This window comes from Catharus ustulatus, chromosome 6, assembly GCF_009819885.2.
Source record: "Catharus ustulatus isolate bCatUst1 chromosome 6, bCatUst1.pri.v2, whole genome shotgun sequence".
NCBI classification, from domain to species: Eukaryota; Metazoa; Chordata; class Aves; order Passeriformes; family Turdidae; genus Catharus; species Catharus ustulatus.
In genome coordinates, this window is record NC_046226.1 from 45,561,016 (window position 1) to 45,582,676 (window position 21,661).

Here is a 21,661-nt window from a genome sequence, read left to right on the forward strand (position 1 = left end):
TCCAGCACCTCTTCAGGCCTGGGCTAGCTGCTGCAGAACAGCTCCCTGCCACACTCTGCTGGATCACCTTCCCCCTTTGATGCTCCACATTCTGGATGCCAGCTAAATTAGCCTGTGCAATAGCTTGGAAGATGGAAAGACAGCGAGTACCAAGCCACCCACTGCACTGAGTGCAATGCCTTGTCTTGGGGCTGCAAGTGAAAGGCACAAAGGTCAGCCCTCAGGCAAAAACCCCAAAGGAGCAGAGCTGAGGGTTCCCAACAGATTAGCCCTTAACCAAAACACTCTAACCCACTCTAAACCCAAGGGCTGGAAGCCTGAATCCTTTAGTCTTAGTTGCTGAGCAGTGAGCCAGCTTCTGCAGTGCAGAAGAGCCCTTCTCGACATGCTCACCAGTAAGGAAGCCGTGCACAGGGCAGACAAGGATTTGCTTACCTGTACATACTGGAGCAGCTGGAAGGTACCAAAAAGTCCTAATTCTGCCTCTAGAGTACAACACATGATGGAGGTCTTGTGCCAGGAAGAGCTGACAGGAAGGGAATCAGGGAAGCAACAAACTGCTGAGGTGAACCCAGCTCTCAAATCTCCTCCCTGATGCTTCTTCCCTTCCAGGCATTGCATCTGGGGCCATAAATCCCACAAGGACTAGGCTGAAAGTAAAGTACTCAAAGGGTGCCAAGGACAGGCTTGGACTGGTTGCACTCTTCCACCCGCCCAAAACTTGGGGCCAGCAGAGTTTCAGGTGGGCTGGGGAGGACATAACAAAGATTTGCTAGAGACAGACACAAGCTATCCTGCCCTGAGAGCTTGTCTCTCCCACCCCAATCACCTCCATGATCTACAGCATGACCTTGGTCTGTATAGAGCAAATCTCAGCACCCTTTCCTCCCTGCCATCCCACCAGCGATCCTTCTGGAGCAGCAGCAGCAGCAGCCTCTGGAAGGACGACACAGCCATCAAGGTGGTTTGTTGAGACGATCAAATAATAATTTACTGTGATTCAATCTGTGGCTTTGTACAGTTGCCGGGGTGGGAGGAGGCCAAAGGATGAGGGGATGGGGATAAAAAAAAAAAGAAGTTGTTTGCCGCAGGCTTGGATGAAGTGTGAGATAGTCCTTGGAGGGCCTCATGCTCCCCCTGTCCTCTTCCTCCTCCTCTTCTCCCCCCCCATACTCCTCCTCTGAATCCGTCTGCTTCTTCCTTTGCTTCACCTCTTTCCTTGCGCACTGCACAGTGGGAACCTTGCCAAGACACGGTCCAGACAGCTGAAACAGAAGAGGACGCTCATGAGCACCCATTCTCATGAACAAGCAGTGCTGTTCCCAGTACTCACCCCTCCTGGTTTGGGATGACCCTGTTAGTACCCACAGAGCAAAAGCAAAAGGCAGGACAGGTCTTAGAGGTGTGGGCCTGGCTCAGCAAAGCATCTGCACATCTGCTGAAGGGAACAAGTCTTGGAGTCGGTGGAGTGATAGGTGAGCTTTGGGCACTGCACCAAACCTTCAGCCTCTTTCTGAACCTTCTTGTGGGAAGGGACACTGTTTGGCAAGATATTTCCACCTCCTCCAGGGATGATGGGAACCACAAAATGAGTCCAGGGCAAATGCAGCCAAATTTTGTTGGGCACACACCCACCCTTCTTCTCCCCAAATCCCAGCATGTCTTTGCCTCACTTCTCCTTTTGTGCCTTGATGTTCCTCCCTCTCTGCTCTTTGGCACTGCAGCTAGATTAAGCTGGGATGTCTGGTCTCCAGTTTCTGCCTGAGCAGAAAAAGACATAGGCAACTCACAGGGCACGTTCTCTTAACAGAGGAGTGTTTCCAGGTGACCCTTTCCCAGCCCTTCTTGCCCAAGCTGGTGCTGCCACCGGGCTGTGACAAGGATTGGGCTCCTGGCAGTCGGTGCAAGGGAGCAGCAGTGCCTGCCAAGCTCATGCCGTCAGCTGTGAGCCAGAGCAGGAAACAAGCCTTGAGCTCATATCCCCATCCGGAGGAAATACTCCTGAACATCTGGAGGACACAAACATCTGGAAAATCTCCCTTAGCAGTGATAAGTGTGCTGGGCACAGCATTCAGCTCAGCCCCCAGCCGACCTCACACGCCTCAGCTGGGAGCGGAGGGGTGGGGTTCTGGGGTGGGTGTTTGCTCATAGGAAGCAAATGTTGCCAGCACTGTTTTGTTGGGTTTTTTCCCTTGGGAGTGGGGGACAGGAGGAAAAACTCTGCTGTGCTCATGGCCTCTAGCTCAAAAAGCATCAGAGGAAACCTGCTGTCCATCTCCACCTTCACAAGACCCTCTTAACACCATCTCTGGATACAGTGTACTTCTCTTTAAGACTCCAGCAGTTACTTAAAGGGATGATGGGCCAGTCCAGGTGCTTGGGAGACTCCCCAAAAGACTTTAAGGGCAATGTTCATGCATGCTTTTGTCCTAGTCCCAGATGTCCTTAGAGATAGATCTCCTTGGTGGACTAATCCCTAGTTACCCTTCTCTAAATTTCTGCCATGGAAGGAGTTGGTTACACAGACAAACATTCCCAGGTCTTTCACTTAAGGCCAACCAGCACATGCAGGGACAATAATAGGAACTCTCCCTGACTGTTATCCATCAGTGTTTTAAATAAACTCATAATTAAAAAAAAAAAATTGAGGAAAGAAAAACAGGCGAGTGAACATAAACAATCTGAAAAACATGTTTCTGGCTCCAGCACACACAATTTATAAAAGCAAACAGCCCCCTTATGGCTAATTCTCAACATTGCATCAGTTGCAAACATCCCAGGGGATTTATCTAATGGGGAAAACTCTTCTGAGGAACACAGGACTTTTCACAGTGAGACAGGTCTGCTCTAAAGCTTTAGGATGAGGCAATTTATGTGAGTGCATTAGGAGGCAATGCATCCAGCCAGCTCTTCATCTGAACCCTTCTAGAGCCAGTCTGCTGAGAATGCAGTGATCTGTACACTTTCAACACCAGCTTAACTCCTATTTCAGAGCAGCAGCATGGGAAGAAGCACACCAAAACATGCTTTTTAAAAAAATTCAGTTGTACAGTATTTTGTTGCACAAAATGAGGGGGAAAAATAAACAACCCTTTCCTGCCACACACTTCCTCAGAAAAGCAGGAATTTTGACTTACCTACGTTTTGACAAAAAAATGCTATTTCAATCCTAAAGGCATTTAATTAAGAAATACCTCATGCTGAAATTGATGCTGCTGCATTTGTTTGCAGGCTAGTTCATCTGCAGTCACCTCCTGCCCTGCTTTCAATGTTCCCCCACTGCAACCCATGTCCTGCTTCCACCACTTACCATAGTCACGATACCACACATTTACAGTTCATGCAGCCGGGGCCGCTCTCATCCGGGGGATTCAGCTTGCGCAGCTTATGCTGCCGGATCTCCCGCACCAAGGTGTAGAAGGCATCCTCAACGCCCTGGGGAAAAGAAGCATGGCTTGGAGCAGTTACCTACTCTTAGGAGGGACAGTAGAGGGAGGAAAGGACACCAGCAAGGTGTCCCTAACACTGTCCAGCAGTGCAGATAGCAGAGTTAAAGGTACAGAACCAATCTGGGAAGACTAACAAAGACTTGAGTGTGGCCTTCAAATGGAGAGCAAGATTGAATGAGCAACCATGAGGACAAGGAGCTCTGAAGTCCCTGAGATTCATCAGCTCTCAGCAGTCTGAATGAGGTCTATCACCCAAGACAAAAGCCACCACTAGACCACCGAAGGTGTCAATTCCATTTCCACCTCTGTGCTCTTGGAGCTCCACATGGTCCTTTCAGCGCCAGTATATTCTGCCTGTAGGTCTGCCAAAGTAGACCATGGATGAGGTTAGCCAAGTGACCTGAGCTTAACTGACCTGCAGTGACTGTGGAGGTTATTCCAGAGCCTTGGAGAAAGCCCTAAGAAGGCATCTTCTCATTGCTGCCACAGCATGATCATGCACGTCTGGTGATGGCAGGCTCAAGCCTGGACTGGGGAAGGAATATCCTGAGGGAGCATTTAGCCTTGAGGAAGCAACTAAGCCCAGCCCTAACACCCATCTATCTGCAAGGTGGTGCCTGCCCGTTCCTGCCCCTCCAGGGCAGCAATGACAGAAAGAAAGGAAAAAGAGCATTTTTTTTTAAAGTCTCCTCCTACCTGTCTGGTTTTGGCAGATGTTTCTATGTAGGGGATCCCATAGCTCCGAGCCAGGTCCTGCGCTTGCCGGGTCTCCACTGTCCGTGCAGGGAGGTCACATTTATTCCCCACCAGCACCATGGGAACATCATCTGAGTCTTTCACTCTCTTGATCTGCTCCCTGCAAGAGGAGGAGGTGTGAAAAAGTGAAGGGGCAACTCTCCACCAGTTTTTTTGTTAAGATTTGACAGCTACCCCTTGATCCTGTTGAGTGCCTTTGTGTTGAGCCTCCAGGAAAATGTAAATTACTACAGCACACAAGTGCGTAAACAGCAAAACAGCTAGGGCAGTTCTGGAAATGAAAATTAAACATACTTCTGCTCTTTAAATGCAGCTATTTACAAAACAACTTGAATTATGACAATCTGTATTAAGACATGAGCTTAAGATAATTTAAGCTAAATAAAAAAGAATTCTTAAGCAGTTACCTGTGCTATTTCCAACATTTTAGATCAAGTATTTCCCCCCAAATGGCAGAAAAAAATAAAAAGTCACCTGCAACCAGAATTTGCTGAGCTGATAAAGCAGCTTTTGGCAGCTGTAACCTTTTCTGCAGATGCACCGGCAGCATTTGCTCCTTTTCAGTTTAACTCAGGTCACTCAAAGTTGAGAAACCAACTGGGAACTAAAAAAGCTGTAATGCTCACTTCTGCATTCCAACATTGGATCTAAAACTAGGTGGGCGAGGATGAGATCTACCACTTCTAAAAATCTTAAAGGCCATTATGACCACAAACAATCCATTCAATTCCCTTCTGATAGATAATAACTTCTTTTGCTTAATAAATCATTTAACTTCAGATGCAAAACAGCTTTTTTTTTGCTCATGGGTCCAGAACATTTAACATGGTTTTAATTTGACAAATAAAAATTTAAAATGCCAATTTCTGCATTTTAACTGAATGCAAATCTCCATCCAAAGGCAGCTGGACATTTATCACACACAAAAGAATCAATCATCTTTTTCTAATGTAGTAGAACATAGAAATGAAGTCTGACTATGTGCACGATATGCCATAAAGCCATTTAAATGTTCTTGTAACATCCTGATCAGTAAATGCAAGTACTAAATTTAGTGTACAGGCTACACTTAGCTGAAAGAGATACCTCCAAATGGTTACTAAATGGGGAGAGCCAGCATTTCTCTGGGGAATATTTTTTAAAAGTGCAAACACAAAGAGCACAGGCTAAAGGAGATGAAAGCCAGTGATTTACATCATGATGGCTTGAAATCGAGCCATCCTACAAACAATTCACGGGCACCAGCCCCAACACAAGGATGAATGCTGCTCAATTCCTCAGGTGCTGTAGGAAAATCCCATCCTTTGTCCTTTGGTTCAGCTAAAAGAAGTCAAGTTAGTCCACCTGTGCAGCTATTACAATGAGAAGCCTTTTGCATGAGACTGAAACATCTCAGCAGCTCCCAGCAGCACCTCTGACTATACAGCAAGAAAGGGATGCGCCTGCCCTCAGAACAACAGGATTACTGGGACCCTGGTTTATGATGAGGGACTGGGATACACAGTCCCTTGCGGGCAGTGGACAGAGCAGGGACAGGCAGAGCCATCTCCTGCATCCTCTGCAAGTGCCCCCCATCGCAGCCAAGCCTCAGAAAAAGGCACAAGCAGAGCGATCCTCCCTAAGGCAGCATCAGGGTAAACAGGGAAGATTCCTGCTGTGTTTACATCATCCCCTTGACTCTTCAGCTCTGCAGGGGAGACATTAACAGAGAGGAGAATTTGGATAAGTACTGGGATGGCGTCCCTGCTTTGTCACTGCTTCTCCACACATCTTCTTAGGCAAATCAACTCACTGGAGCCCTGATTCCCCTTCTGCTCCATCTTTGCCCTGGTTGAAACCAAGCTCCAGTGGGGCAGAACTGTGTCTCTACATGTGTGTGCAGCTGGCAGACCACAGCCTGGTCGTGACAGTGGAGAGCAGGGCCAGCAGCTCTCCCTGTCCTTCCTAGCCTCCTCTCCCAGCTCTGGGGCCAGCAGAAGTCGCTGAGATCGATTGCGCTAACAAAGCAATTCCACTAATTAGGGAGGGAAGGGAGGGGGGTCATACAGGATCAGCTCTCTCTTTAGTCACCATAAACACTTAAACATTACATTACCAGGTCCCCAAAGGCCACAAGCAATCCCTTTGGAAGGGTTTTATTGGAGTCACTGACATTAGCCGTCTGCTCTGTCTTTTCCCTGGGGGATGGCCACTTGAGCTAATTGTCTTTGCTGGCAGCCTGTGCTTCCACCATGGGGCCTGATCTAAAAGGGTGGGGAGGAGAGTACAGCAGCAAGGCCTCCCCTTTGCACAGGGCAAGAGGCAAAGGGCCCTTCCCAGGATACTGACCTGTACTGGTGAATATCTTCAAAGGACTTGGTGTTGTTGATGGCGAAAACACACAGGAATCCTTCCCCCGTTCTCATGTACTGGTCTCTCATGGCACTGTACTCCTCCTGCCCTGCAGTGTCCAAGATGTCTAACAAACAGGTCTCTCCATCGATGACTACCTGCTTTCTGTAGGAATCCTGCAGGCCAGGGGGAAAGGAAGGAGGATGCATTAAGGGAGGACTTGGATCTGCAAGTGCATCCCTGGGAAGATGCCAGGTCATGCTCTGCCTGTGTTCAGCTTCCATTAAGGAGACGACTCAATCTGTTTCAAAAATGGGAGGGAAAGGAAAAGTAATAAAAAAACTGAAGGAAAAAGGGAGCAGCTAAGGCAGGTTTCTCCTTGTCAGAACCACAGAGAAGACAGCTCCCAGCTTGCTCTCCCCATTCCCAGCCCTGCCTCTGGCAGACCAGGTGCAGCTTCATCTGTACCACACTGTATAGCCAAGTATTTCCTAAGCATTGTTTAGTCTCAGCTCTAATTACTTCTGCTGGAAGAGGAAGGACACTCAGGAAAGGAGTTCTGGCCAGCCAGGGCTTCCAGTCACTACCTGTGATCTGAAGCGCTGGAAAGTGTTTAAGATAACCTGGAAATCCAGTGCCTCCAATGCATCTCAAATCAGGCACCAGAGGCAATATTGCCATCAGTAAGGTTTCAGACTGGGTTTCATGGTAAACCTCTTCTTTAAACATGAGGAAAAAAAAATAAAATCACACTGTGAACAGGGTGTTTCCCACAACCAGTCTGTGCCCAGAGGGATCCAGGAGAGGTAAGAACTATCCAGTCAGGTCCTTTGAAGTTGGGGGTTTTCCCTGCAGCAAAGGCAATCACAACTTATCACAGACGTGAGAAGGTCTGGAAATCACATAGAGCATCCCTCAAAAGGTTTCATTTTCACAGCAGACTCCTCAAAGCACTGCTCCTCCCCACTATGCTTCTCCCTGTGCTCAGTCTCATCAGCAGGGATGCTGTGGGGCAGAACATCCCTTTCCAACAGCCATCCCCTGTGGACAGTGCAGCCTCCTCAACCCTCAGCAAGAGAAGGAGGCCAAAATGAAAGGTATGAAAAAGGTACAAGTCAGCAGTACAACCACACAGTGCTTTGCAGCCACTCGCAGAGGCTAGGCTGCAGTTCAAAATTAATTCAAATGTCGGCTGCTCTTCCAACGACCACAACAATGTTATCAGATGAGCTTTGCAGGTCTGCAGACAAACAGCCAACACAGCAAAGGTCACCAACAGGACCAGCAGCAGCACAGAAAAGGAATGGGGCCAACATGGCAAGCCAACATGGCTTCTATCCTTTGGTTCTTTACAAAAACATCATTTGCTGGGGCTAATTAAAGTCTTTCCTCATCTTGCAGAGAGAGCTGTGAAATCAGAGATGAGATCTGCTCTGCCATGACCTTCTCAGCTGTGCCTTCCCAAAAACTGGACTGCTGACCTATCGAGAATAAGCATGGAGTGAAAGGCTGGCTTTCAGCCAACTGCTCTGAAGGCAACTGGCAGGCTGCCTTGCAGAAATGTGCTCCCATTTCTAATCAATAATCTATCTGGAGCCTCCTTTGTGCAAGGGGACCTGAGTGCCTCCTCTGCCCTACAAACCATCCTCCCACCTCTGCACCTTGGCTTGGGACAGAAAACCAGCCTCTCGGCACACATGTTCAACAGTTAATTGCCAAGTTCCCTGTTCCAGGACATTTCACCAGCACCCAGCATGCTGACAGAGAAGAGATCCCACACCTCAGCTCAGGTCATCAACAGGCTACCCATAAGGCCAGCCAGCTGGCTTACAAGGCAGAGACATAAAACAATCTTGCAGAGGATGCTTTGCAAAGGAAGGGGACAAGCTCTCCCCATCAATGGTTTGTGTACAGCTTCATTCAACCCACCCCTCCCCAGGAAGCTCAGGATGGCAGCTCAGCTGTCCCTGCCCCACGACCAGGTGACATGGTTGCCACTGCAGGGCTAGCTGCCACCAGCCCACACCAGCACCCTGCAGCCTCAGCACTCCTCTGCAGCCCTGCATGTCCCACCCCACCCTGAGCAGAGGGGAATGCAGCCAGACCCAGCTGTGAAGTGCCAGGCAGCAGAAACAACATCTGTTTGGGGCTGAGACTCAAAATCCCAGGCGGATGCTGGGAGCATCCCAGCTGTGCTGGGGGGGACCAGGCCAAGAGGCACATTTGCTAAGCACTACAGTCAGGAGATGACCAGAGGGTTGGAAAGCCCATTACTAGCTAGCTGCTAAGAGCTGGAAGATGAACTAAAGAATTTCTCAACACAGTGAAACACTATTCCATCCCTGCATATTCACCACGGGAATAAGTGGCATACCTTTCCTTGCTGCCTTGGCCCTCCTGTTCCCAAAAAAGAGGTCCTAAGGTTCCTTGGTAGCCCAAGAGCTGGCCTGTGAGAGTGTGCTGTAGTGGGGTGAACAGCGTTGAGTTACACAGCCAAATGTTTGCACTGGAGAATCAGGAGGGTAGGAGGGGAGCAGATACCCAGTCAGGGTCTCTGCCCCAGTCAGGGGACTAACCTCCACCACTCCTGCTCTGGGGAGCACCTTCTCAGTGCACCCTGATCTGCTTGCACCCCTCTTTGCAGCACAGCCTGCGTTCAATCCATGTGGGTGACAGGAAACGCCTTTGCTCTGTGCACATATCCTCTTTTTTCCCCCCTTTTATCCTGCTCATTTCAGCATTGCTGTGCTGCTTGTTAGCTGGCTGAACAGTCATAGTCAGCTCCTGGGCATGATCCAAAGCAGCTTAGTCACAGGAAGGTGGTTTGTTGGTCACATTTGGATGGCTGGCAGGTAGCTCTCTGTCTCTTAAATCCCCATAAAATGAAGCATAATTAAAAGGAATCACCCTGAAATGAATCAGTAGTTGGCCAGGGTAGCAAGGTACAACCGAGGGAGCTGCAAAGGCATCAGGGCTGGTGATACCCACAGGTGGAAAAGTACCAGGGGTGAGAGGGCTGGAGAGCAGCTTGTGGTAGCTTTTGGAAGAGAAAAGAATGGGGCTGGAGCAAACAGTGGAGGAGAAAGCAGGCGTCTCCCAGAGCACTGTGGATAGGGTGAGGAGGGTGTGCTGGGAAATGCCATGCAAGGTTTACATTCCCTGCTGCCTGTTTACATGGAGAAAATTCCCTGCAGGGTACATGCAGGGAGCAGGCAGCCAGAGACAAAAAATACAGGATGCCAAAACCCAACACATCACTGGGTAAGAGTTGCCTCTGCCCACCTAAGGTCCAAGAGAGGATGCATCCATGCAGATGTCTCCTCAAGGAGGTTGCTATCCATGAGCAGCTCTTTTGCCAAAAACAACCTGGAATGGGTTTCTGAGAAAAGCATACAATACTACTGGGGAAAGGCACATGAGGGGAGAGGAGTTGGGGACGAAGCAATTGCATCCATAAGCAAGGAGACTCAGGAGCCCTAAATTAAATTCCAGTCTCTGCCATGGACTTTCTAGGTGACCTTGGCCAAATGATGTAATAGCACGTGCTTTTTAAGTGCTTTCTCTCCTTCCTGTCTGTAGGAATTGTAAGACTATTTCTGCCTTTCTACCAAGCCTTGTCTTGCTTGTTTATGTAAGTTGTAAGCTCTTCAGGGTGGGGACTACACATACAACACCTACCAGAATAGATTTATCATCCCAGCTGGGGCCTTTAGCCATTGTAATAATAACTGCAGCAACCACAGCTGCATTTATACACATCTGGTGGAGAATCCTTTAGGACTGCAGACAGAGAGGTTATTGTCCAAGAGGCATGACAGAGCTGCAGTTTGCGTTCCCAGGGTGGACTTAACTCCTCATGCAGAACAGTGGTTGCTGCCTACACCTCACCCAAAAAAGGTGTAAGTCATGCAAAGGTTAATTAGCACATCACTCACTATGGTGAAAGCAGATGGAGAATGGAATATATTTTTAAAAAATTGAAGAAAATAATGGATATTGAAGACTGGATCCCCATCTGCCCCCATACAGCCTGTGAGGACCACAGGGTGCCTGCCTGCTTCTTCAGGTGCTGAGCTAGACAGGTCAGTGCTGCCATCCACACTGAGACACACACATCACCCTTCAACTCTTTGTGAAGAAGCAGAGGCAGCACTCTGGGAGCCACAGCAGTTCAGCTGCTCAGCATGTCTTGCTCAAACTGCAAGACATACAGAATACAACCAAGCTCTGATAAAACCCATTTCATCAGTAAAGCTCAAAACATCCTGCAGAAAAAGTCAATACATTTACTCTGATTTCACGGGAGGAGAAATGGAAGCACAGGCACAAAATGGTTCTTCAATTCTAAATCTTTAATCCCTCCCTACGTTGTCATCTCATCAGAAAGGAAGACTTTTGTGCTGCCTCTCAGCCCCTGCCCTGCTCTGCCTGTCCTGCTGCCTCCCATGTCACCTCTCTTCAGTAGACACCACTATCCTTCTGCAGGAGATGTTAAGTCGGTCACTGCGACCTCTGAACACACACAGTGACTCAGAACAGCTCTGCAAAGCAGAGGAACATCCCTGCTCAAGTTCAGACTTGAGACCAAACTGAGCATGCTCTGGGTTGGAGATAAGGTGGAGAAAAGCAAGAGAAAAACATGTAGACAGACTGACCCCATGCCCAGAGCCACTTACCTCAATTGTGGGGTCATACTCATCAACAAAATGGTTCTGAATGAGCTGTATCGTCAAAGCACTCTTCCCAACACCACCTGCTCCCACCACCACCAGCTTGTATTCGGTCATCTTCCAGCTCACCCCAGCTCAGGACTGCCAGGAGCACCACCACCTGCAAGGACAAACATGGTCACTATCCTAAGAGAGGTTACTTCAAAATGAGCAAAATAATCTATCAAACCAAATTCAAAAACTGTTTATCCTGTGGTCTGTTGCAATCCTTCAGCCTGACTGTCTGGATGAAAACTTCACAGGTTCCTTGAGCAAACTTCAAGAGGGAGGAGACCATTACTGATGAGAAAACAAGAGGTACAGGCTGTGTTCATCAACCACTAAAGTAAGCAGTTTAAGACCTTTGGTTTTGCAGAAGTGCTCAGCACTGCCCCTGATTTGCCTTATCTCAAGCTGACGACCTTAAATCTTTAGATAGATTTGAAACCCTTGGCCAACGAGGTTGGGATGTCAATTCCTACGAGAGCAGGAAAAAAGGTCCAGCCCTGCCCAAATATGCTGTTACCTCCATGTCTTCACCCTCAAGGCTGTGTTAAACCTCAAACCACACAGTAGGGTTGTGACAGTGGCACATCCACACCCTCTGCCTGTCCTCCAGCTAACAGTGCTGCTACCATGAGAGGGAGGACTGCAGAAGGGGCATCCCTGCTCCCTGAGCTGAATTTGGCACACCCAACAGGGTGGAAAGAGATGCTGTCACAAAAGGTGCTGACTGACAATGATGATTAGGGTCAGGATGAGCAAACTACACTTCCGCAGTTCTGCGTACCTCCCATGGCCCTTCAGCAGCAGAAAATTCACATTCACCCAGCTCCTCCCTTAAATTTCTGCTTCAAGTCTGCTGAGAAAGAGGAACTAACTCAGGAAGATTACAAAACTCCAAAGGTTTAAATAGAAATCCACCCTCACTGGACTGCAGGCCCTGCCCACTGAAAGTCACTCCAGGGTCAGGTACTTGTTCTCAGCCACCATCTGCAAGCTCTGGGGAAGCCACTCAAAATGCAGCAGGTAGCAGGAAGACAAGCTCACAGTTCCCCTTGTCAGACCCTTCAGTGTTCACATCCCCTCCCTCCTCCCTCCTACCCTAGATAGTTAAATCACTCCACCCTCCTCTCCAGGCTTGCCAGCCCTACTCCTAAACTCTGGAAGCTGCAACAAACTGTGCCACCAAAGGCTGCTCTAGACACAGACCACAGCTGATGCATTTCCTAACAGCAAAGATCTAATGACAAGGAAGCCAGAACTTTCTGCCTTGAATCCCCACCTGATTGCAACCCTAAACCACCCAGACAGATCCATCTCCCTCTAGAGCAGGGAGCAATCAGATATAACCACTTCTTGCCAAACCCCTTTTTGAGCTGCTGTCTTGATAGCAGAAAGGCAAACAAAGCTCATGCCAGAATCCTAAAGAAGGCAAAGAAGCAAAAGACCAACCAGGTAACAAATATGATACCAAGCAGGACCTCTGTTTTGCTGTGCTGGAGAAGCAGTTAAACAAGATGGAAAAGTGGTGATGGGGGCGGGAAATGAAGGGCAAATGATGTCATACCCTAGGTGCCTACCTATAAGTGACACTGCTGCCCAATGTGCCTCTGTTCTGGCAGCCAGGGAAGAGTTGCAGAATGAAAGCAAGGCAACAGGAGTGAATCTAAGTGATCTCACTAATTGACTGTGCACACACTTTGTTCTATTAATGCATGCCCTCCCTCATGTATTTGATGTTCTCACATGCACTGTTTCTCAGGGACAAGAGATCTGCACCCCAGGCTTCTGATCTCTCTGGGAAGAGACAGGATGAAAAGAGGACTGAGGAGCAAATGTTGACTGACCCAACACAGCTGTCCTGTGGAGATTGCTCCTTCAGCAAACAGCTTCACAGCTGAACACAGAGGGGTCCTGGGGGTCAGAAGAAACACCGTGACCAGCTCCCATCTTTCATTGCAGAGCAGGGAGATCCGCAACCCTCAGCAAAACACATGGACTTCATTCTGCATCTCATGCTGATGATGAAGCAGTTGCCACAAAGATGTTCAAGAAAAATGGCACAACTGCCCAGGCCTGTAGGACTTGCTGAGGGAGTGAGAAAAGCTTTGACTCAATATGGGGAGAAGACATAAGTTCTCTAGGAGGGGGTTCTACCTCAAGACCATCCCAGTGGAAAGCACTCCCTACTCTTTTGGAAGATCCCCAGCCCACACAGCCACAGCAGTTTTACGGTCCACATTGCAGCAGGAGGTGGGGGACAAGGTGGTCACCCATGTCAGCTTGAGTGTCTTCCCCTGCTCCAGACCCCGCTGAGTTCCACTGCACAGCAGAGGGGCAAGCCCTGCACATCACCATCTTAGCACACAGTTTTAAGATCAGGCTCCTCCGCAGAAACACAAACCCACATCTTCTTGCCCCCTCTGCACCCAGGAGGCAGGGAAAATGAGGGGGGTGAAGGAGCTATTGTTACTGCCAGCTTCTGGCCCACACATGCACAGTTTTTACATACAAGAGCTCTGCAGTGTTGGTGTTCACTCACTGACACGATCCCTTGAAGGTGCTGTCACCGCAGCTAACTCTCCACTGCTCTGCAATCCTTGCCCCTGCAGTGGCAGGGGAGATTCTGCAGCTTGCAAAGGAGGGCAGGTCCAGCCTACCTGCTCCATACCATTGCTGCAGAACATCCTAATGCAGAGCGAGAGCATGGGGAATGATGGACAGTTCTGGGCATGATAACTGGCCAAATTAACGCGAGGTAAAATCAGTGCTTCGGGGAGCTCGCTTCCTTTCCCCAGTGCAAGCTCCTCACAGGCAGTGTGCAGACCCAACTGCACACCAGAGCATGGGCAAATCCCACGGAAGAAGAAGCCTGGCCAAAAGCTGTAGGGAAAGCAGGGATTTCCATATGGCCAAACTTTGCCACAGGGTTGGGCACCCACTACCACCACCACTCTATGTGTCTCCCTCATACCAAAAACTGGTCCTATCCTTAAGCTTACCAACACCATCTTCATAACTCCCCATCACACTTTTTGCTCCTGAACATGGGAAGAGCAAGGCTGCTCTTTGGTTCACCCACAGTTTCAACAGAGGGGTGGCTGTTCCTCAGTGCCACAGGAACACCACCATCACCACCACTATAGGGGCTGGTTCAAGGAACAACCATCCCAAAGCAATGTTTCTGGCTTGTTATAAAACAGACACTAGGAAGAGAGAGTGGGGTTCCTGTCAGAGAGATGGTAACAGACACCCCAGTTTTCATGCTGGTGACACACCGGATGGAGGTTTACAGCCTGTTAGTGGTTGTGAAAGCTGCTCCTGATGCAAGGATTTCCAGTTTCTATTGCTCAGCAGCCAACACAGAGCCCACACACAGCTGACCACAGAATAACAGAGGGAAACAAAAGCACAGCCTCCCAGTCCCACACAGAGCAGAAACAATGCTTCTACCATCAAGCTCTTCAAGATCTGAAAGCCTGATCCAGGCCATCATCTAGTGTTTCCCTATTCAAATTTATCACTCTGCAGGACTCCACTACTACACCCCTCCAAAAGCCACACACAGGACTGTCAAGCAACAGTTGAGAGACAGCAAGGAGAAGTTCCAGGAGCACCGCCTGGAAAGAGGAGGGCTGGGATCCACATGCCAAGCCAACAGCCCCAGCGTGGAGCCGGCGCTGCTGCCGCTGTATTTCCTGACCTCGTGGATTTTCTCCTGTAGCAAGAGGGCTCCTGGCTCCCATTCAAAGCTGTCTAGGAAAGCCTCGCCGAGTGCTTCCGCCTGGCAAGAGCAGCTGCTCCCAGCCCAGTACAGAGCCACACAGCTCCAGCAAACAGGAGCCATCTGCCAGCCTTGTGCAGGAAGCGGGGAGAGCAAGCACCCAGGCCCTGCAGACACCAACATCCTACCTTTGTCTCGCAGGGAATGGAGGCATGGGTGAGGGCAGAGGGCACACCACCTCCCCTGCCTGCACATGCTGGGTGGTAGCAGGGAGGCCCTACCTGCAGAAACAAGGACCAAGATATTTGGCAGAAAATGTCATAGGGCTAAGACCTAAAGTAGGTCTGAGCATCAAGGCAACACGTGTTACCCACAGATCCAGCTGTGTCCTGCAAAAAAGCAACCTGATCTTCCTCATGGTCCCTATTCTCTTGTCTAGAGAGGTGATTTGGGAGACCTGACTGTGAAGCTTCCAGAAACTCACTCAGCAGATGTAAGGAACTCAAGGGGCTTGGCCCATCAATATGTCCCATCTCACCACCACAGTTTCAATAAGAGCTCATCCATCAAGCAGAAGGGATACACAGTGGCTTCCAACACATTCACTACAAGGGAGCCTCTGACACCCTTCCAACAGAATAACTGTGGGTGCTTTGTCTGTGTCTCCTGTTTTCTCCCATCACTTTGTTTCTCTCCCAGGACAGACACCAAGCCAACTAAACAAATCAAGAGACAGATTTTTGCACAACACTGCTGTAGGAAGGCCAGCCATGCCAGAAGTTTTACAACTGTTCATTATTGAGCATTCACCATCACTGCACTTGCCCACTGGAATTTCTGCATTTAAAGGCATCAGAAGTGAGTTTCAGCTCTGCAAATCTCTCTGGGCTCATCTCACACCACGCACCCTTTCCTCCAAAGCCCTGTCCACAGGAGCCATATGACCACAAATGCCACCGTGTTTGATTCCATTTCCCTTCAGCAGAGATGCCCTGCAGGCAGAAATGGTCTCCAGTCCTCTAGGAGAACAGCACTCATCCCAGTCTTTTACCAGCAGGCATCCACACCCACACATCAGGAATCCTCAGTGATTTTCGAGCATTGATAAAGCAAACCTTTTTGGCTTACTCCTGTGACTGTCCAGTCTCCTCTCCTCCATTTGCTCATGCACAAGACTGTCATCAACATCACAAAGCACAGCCTGTGGAGGGACTGAAGGAGCCTCTCCAGTGGTGTGAAATGCCACCTTCTGTTTTCACTCAAGGACCAAAATGCTGATGTTCTCTCTGGTCTGTCCGGCCTCAAAGAGATTAGGGAACTGAGGCTGGCAAGTTGATGCTCTGTTACGAGGCCTGCCCAATGCTTCATTTTAATTTACTTGTTGCTTTTTAAATCAACAAGCGAGCTACAAATCTAACCAATTGTCCCTGTTGTTGGCTTGCTGGCTGTATACCTACAAACTCAGACAGTGCACCTCACAGATGAAAACAGAAAGGGACGACAAAGAGAGAATAAAAGTTGCAAATACTGGCCCTGCTTTTGGAAAGATGACTTGGAGATAACAGACATCTTCTATTAGGGAGGAAAAAAGAAAAAAAGCCAAAAAGGAGCAGAATGGCTTCTTCCATCCTCTGCTAGCTCTTCCAGATCTGAAGGAAAAGGCAGCCTGTCTCAAGGGACTGAGCACAAAAATATTGCTGCAGAGGAAAGGAAGAAAAGGGGTAAAGAATGACATAATGTAGGAGGCTCAAAATACGGATGCACATTCAAGGAGAAGCCTGTGAGGATGAACAGCAGAAAGCTGCAGGCAGGTCCAAGGGATAGGCAGGTCTGGGAGAAAGGGATTGTCTCTCCAGAGCAGCTATAAACATGTCCTAGCAGCAATGTGCAAGCCTCAGCTTTGTACAAAGTCTTGAACAGACATGGACTGGTCACTGCACCAGGCCCTGCCCTCACAGCTTCCAGTCAAAGCACCTCTGGCAACACACCCCTCTGCCAGAGACTAGCCAACCACAAAGGGCTCGGGAAAATATGGAAGGACAAAGGAAAACAAGTCACAGTATCATTCTCTCCAAAGCTGCTACCTGTTCTCTGCTCCCTGGTTCCTGCTTCAGCTGTCAGATATTTCAGTAAAAGACAAAGCTATGCAATCACCTGCTGTTGGCAGTAAGAGAGTGCAATTACACTGTTCTTCCTCTCCCTCTCAAAAAGTAAATATTCTTAATAAAGTTCTTTGTTGGCAGCTTATTCCAAGAAAAACAACTGGTAGGTAGCTACAACTACCCAAAATAGGAAACAACCTAAATAAGTCAGTAACACTATAAACCCAGAGAACAAACCAGCTACCCAAGAGCTTCCCTCTGGATGAAGGAATTGCCCACACAACCCACTCTCCACACCCAATACAGGCCACCAAAATCACTATTTTCTGAAGAAAGATGAACAAGCCCATTATCTCAGAAACTTTTAAGTCAGGACTGTTCATGCCCATGTCTCCAGCACCATGAATGCGGCATGAGGAGCAGTGCACAGTCAGGAAACTCTGGAAGGTGCTGGGATATGCTTGAGAATCATGGTGGGACCTTCACCTCCCACCACCACCACTCTATTTGTCTCCCTGACACCAAGTCACTTGTGCCACCACAGTCTCTGCAGAAGAACCAAGCTAACTTTCACAGAGGGAAAACACACTGCTCTGTGGGTTAATTGCTGCCAGCTCACAGAAGGGGTGAAAGAAGCAGGCAAGCAAATGATACATCCCACACCACTGCTGAACACAGACCCTAAAAAAAAATCACATGCAAATGGGAGAGACCACCTGTGCTAGCACCCAAGTCACTGTTCTCTGCATCTGGCAGGACCAGTGATGTGAAAAAACTAAAGGTAGTTTTAAAATTACACTTGTGATTTATGATCCAACACTTCAGCGCTCTTTGAGACTCTAAAAATCATCAAAAGTAACTTGCATAAGAAAAGAGGAGACTGGAGTTGTCTGAAAGTTGGTAAAGATGTGTAACAAAGGTGTGAAGAGGCCACAGTGCAGGTCAGGACAATGTGAGACAAATAAAACCTGAATTCCTATCTTGCAGTTAGGAGTTGAATGTACCAACATGTGTGGGAAAGCAGTGTGAAGGAGGAAAAGCTCTCACTGTGGAGATGCAGAAGGCTGCAAACTGCCAGGACTCCTCCACTTTCATTTCTTCTCCAGCCTCCCAGGGCTGAGCAGGTGGTTCAGAGGCAGACATTTCCCTGCCTGGGCTGGCAACCCTCCACCTCACCCTGGAAAAGAGACTTCTCTCAGGCCTCCCAGCCTTTTTCAGAAAAAAAAAAAATAGCACTTTGTACAACAGAGCTCAAGAGAAGAAGAAACTTGTAACTTTCCTTTACATTAAAATCCCAGCTATAAGCATTAATGGGATGTGTGAAAGGCAGTGTGATGTATATCTCAAGTATATAAAAAGATTAACAGGTACCCAGGAAACTTTAAAACAAGACCCACGTTATAGATGACAGTAAATGTTAAGTGTTAAAATACGTGGTTCACAACCATCTCTTGGCTTGCCAGTCTCTGTACCAAATGGTATTGATTTTCCCACAAGATATAAGGTGCAATGAAGTAGAAACTTGGAGCAGATGAGTATGCAGCGCCAGTGTAAGTGGATGTCTATAATTACAGCTATTAGAGAATATCAAGCTTTGGGGGAAACACTGCCCAGTAATGGTGTGGAATTACAAGAGAGGCTGCCTCCAGGCTGTTTTCCTAAGGTACCTGGGATGTTCTGCCTGGTCTTCTTGGTGATGAAAGCAGCAGCTGCAGGCAAGCTGCTGGGGAAAGGTCCAGCCTCTCCCATGCCCAGCGGTCCTGTCATCATGCTAGGGCAGGCTGCAGCTGTCTGGCTCTGCTGCAACAGCACAAGAAGGGACAAATTCAGATCTCACTACTAAGCTGCAAGCCATGGAGCACCCAGTGCTGAAGCTAGAGGCTGTGGCCATGCATGAACAGAAAGACCATCCTGCTCACTGCAGAGACAGGCAGGGGATGCAAACAAGCCAAGGGACTGGCCCAAAGCCATCAATGGTGGTAAAGCTGGGAACTAAATTCAGGCAATGCGATTTCCCATCTGGGGTTTTCACCTGAGACAAAAAGCTCCCAGCAGAAGTTTTGGATGGGAAAGCTGTTGGTCTCCTGCTGAGTCTTTGTGCTGGGCTGGCAGAGCTGGCAGCTCATCCCCAGCTCAGCTTCCCAAGGCAGAGACAATTGGGAAGGCAGGGTACATCAAGTGGGAAAGCACAAAGTGCTGTAAGAGAGGCCCTGCTCTCCAATTATCCTGATGAAATCACAATTGGGTCATGGGCACAGGCAGCCTGCAGAGAAGCAGATGCTCTGATCCACAGATAAGCACCCAGAGATGCAGGTAGGGCTGGGAGCAGAGGGGCAGGCTCTGCTGTTTTCCTCACTTGAAGCCCAGCTACAAGAAGGGGAGAAAGTCACAGGTATAAGGTGGTCACCTATATCACTTAAGGAAAGGGCCAATCCCAACACAAGCACCACTGATGCACAGCAAAAAAAGTACCCCAGAGTTAAGAAACACACTCTCCCTATGAGCTTTCTGTTCTCCTCCCCTTCTCTATCCTTCCTTATTTCTCCCAAACAACTGTTGACAAAGAAAAATTAGGAAACTGGTTTCAGGAAATGCATACAAGCCCTTTTCAGAAGAATTTCCAATGAAAATAGGTATGGTTGTTCAACTTCCTGCTTGCTTTAAATCCTAACACATGTATTTTACCAGCAAACACATGGATAAGAAAACAGCATAGTTGCATCTGGGAGGTTTCAAGAATTGCTTTGATAATGCTTTTAGGTTTTTTGTTGGTTTTTCTAGCATTTTAATGGCCGAGAGATTTTTTTAAAAGGTCAGGTTTACTACAGCTCCTGCAGCAGAAAGTTCAAGACAGCCAGTGGCATTGGGTTTGGGTGATAAAAGGTGAAAGCTGTTGGCCAGCAGCATAAAAGCAGACAAATGAGTATCCTGGCACAGCAGGAGCCTGCTCCTGCCCATGTGGCACTCACCCTCTGGATGGCTAACGAGCTTCCACAGAGAAATAGGGTCCTCTCCTCTGGGAATGGTTCAAGTCCCCCTAGAAGAAGGAATACAGAGCAGGAATGAGAGGGATCCCTCTCTGCAGGGACAGACAGTCCTAGTTGTGTTGGATTCAGGCAGATCTTAGGATATGCTGTTAGTACCCAAGCTGGCTTCCCCAGCTTCCCTGGACAGCACTTAGCATCTTGTACTGAAAGAGGAAAAGCAGAATCAACCCCCATCCATCCTCTCTCACATGTGGTATTTCACAGGCTGTTAATCATACCTTAGAAAATTTTGTCTTTTTCAGGAAAAGGTAATGCAGCACTTTTCTTCCTTCCTCCTTTACAGAGGATAAAGCAGCAAAGGTGCAACAGCATCTTCTCCACAGGTGAGGGACAGGTGAGTTGTGAGTGAGGGACAGTCCATTTTTGGGATGAGGGACAAAAGCTGGGGTTCCTTCTCACCCTTCCATTCCCACTGGGATGCCAATAAAAGCTCATTCAAAAACAGAGCTCCAAGGAACAGCCAAGACCAGATACTTCCAGAGTGTCTTTTTATTAGTAAGCCTTTTAATTTACATGCTCAAACACAATGATTATCCTCCCATGTTCATTTGCAGGGCCTTTGCAGGCACACACCTTGATTTATTAGCAGAGCAGGGATGGAGAGGAAGGAGGCACCACAGCAAAAAGCAAACCTGCAGGGCTTGCTTTAACACATTTAGGAGAGGCAGCTAGAGAAAATACATTACAGAAGCTAGAGAGGGAGTATCTTAGGGAGCCAAAGACAAGGTGACAGCAAAAAGAGGAGATAAAATGAAGCAAGGAGGAACCAGCTACTGGGACCCTGTCCCTGCTCTTCTTCTCACCAAGACACATTATTAGCAGGGTGACACAATGTTGTAGCAAACATGAATATGCATCAGTCATTATGCAGCAGATATTCAGGGGCACACCGCTGATTTATGGACCTGGCAACTGCAGCACCAGCCAGCTGCAGCTTAGGGGGATGGGGACAGTGAGCAGTGCTGGCAGAAAGGTCCACAGAAGACCTCCAAACCCAACCCTTCAACAGCCATGGCAAATGAATTCATCACAACCAAGTCTGTAGCCATGCAGAGCCAACCAATGCATTGTGTGTGCACGGCTGGGAAACCATCACACAGCCCAAGAGAAACAGAAACATCCAAACGTTACAGTGCAAGATTTCAGTTTGGATCAACAGAACTTTATTAAGTTAGGGTCTTGTATTACCCAAACCTCACTCTGCTGCTCATGGTAAATCTCAGCTACATCAGACTTGCTAATGTGATGCTCATATTCCCTCCCTCCACAGAAGTCTGGATTTAAAAAAAAATCCAAGCAATGTTGCTGTGGCTGAGTTAAGTGCATCACTGTCACATCCACAGGCCTGCTACAAAAAAGACTGAAGATGTGAGGATTGCAGTTCTCCATACTGAAAAGGAAGGCATTTCCTCTTTGGCTCTGGAGCAGCAAAGGGACACTGTCCAAGGACTCATTCTGCCTGTCTTGCAAGCATCACAGAATGGACAGAGGACACATGCTCCTTCAACTCTGAGTGGCCTCCACACAGGTTCATATATCC

At 48.4% G+C, this 21,661-nt stretch overlaps 1 protein-coding gene across 2 annotated transcripts in view; it reads right to left on the reverse strand.

Moving 5' to 3' along the window:
- Window positions 1-965: 965 nt before the first annotated feature.
- Window positions 966-21,661, reverse strand: part of HRAS (HRas proto-oncogene, GTPase) — a 39,754-nt gene continuing 19,058 nt past the window's right edge. The window contains exons 2-7 of one of the 2 annotated variants that reach the window (XM_033063011.2): window positions 20,044-20,111; window positions 11,213-11,366; window positions 6,534-6,712; window positions 4,146-4,305; window positions 3,311-3,435; window positions 966-1,265 (exon numbers count right to left, since the gene is read on the reverse strand). In XM_033063011.2, the coding sequence (XP_032918902.1) occupies window positions 3,316-3,435; window positions 4,146-4,305; window positions 6,534-6,712; window positions 11,213-11,323 (570 nt within the window). In that variant the 5' untranslated portion in view covers window positions 11,324-11,366; window positions 20,044-20,111 and the 3' untranslated portion in view covers window positions 966-1,265; window positions 3,311-3,315. The remainder of the gene's footprint in view (window positions 1,266-3,310; window positions 3,436-4,145; window positions 4,306-6,533; window positions 6,713-11,212; window positions 11,367-20,043; window positions 20,112-21,661) is intronic. The other variant, XM_033063012.1, reaches the window with a different exon arrangement.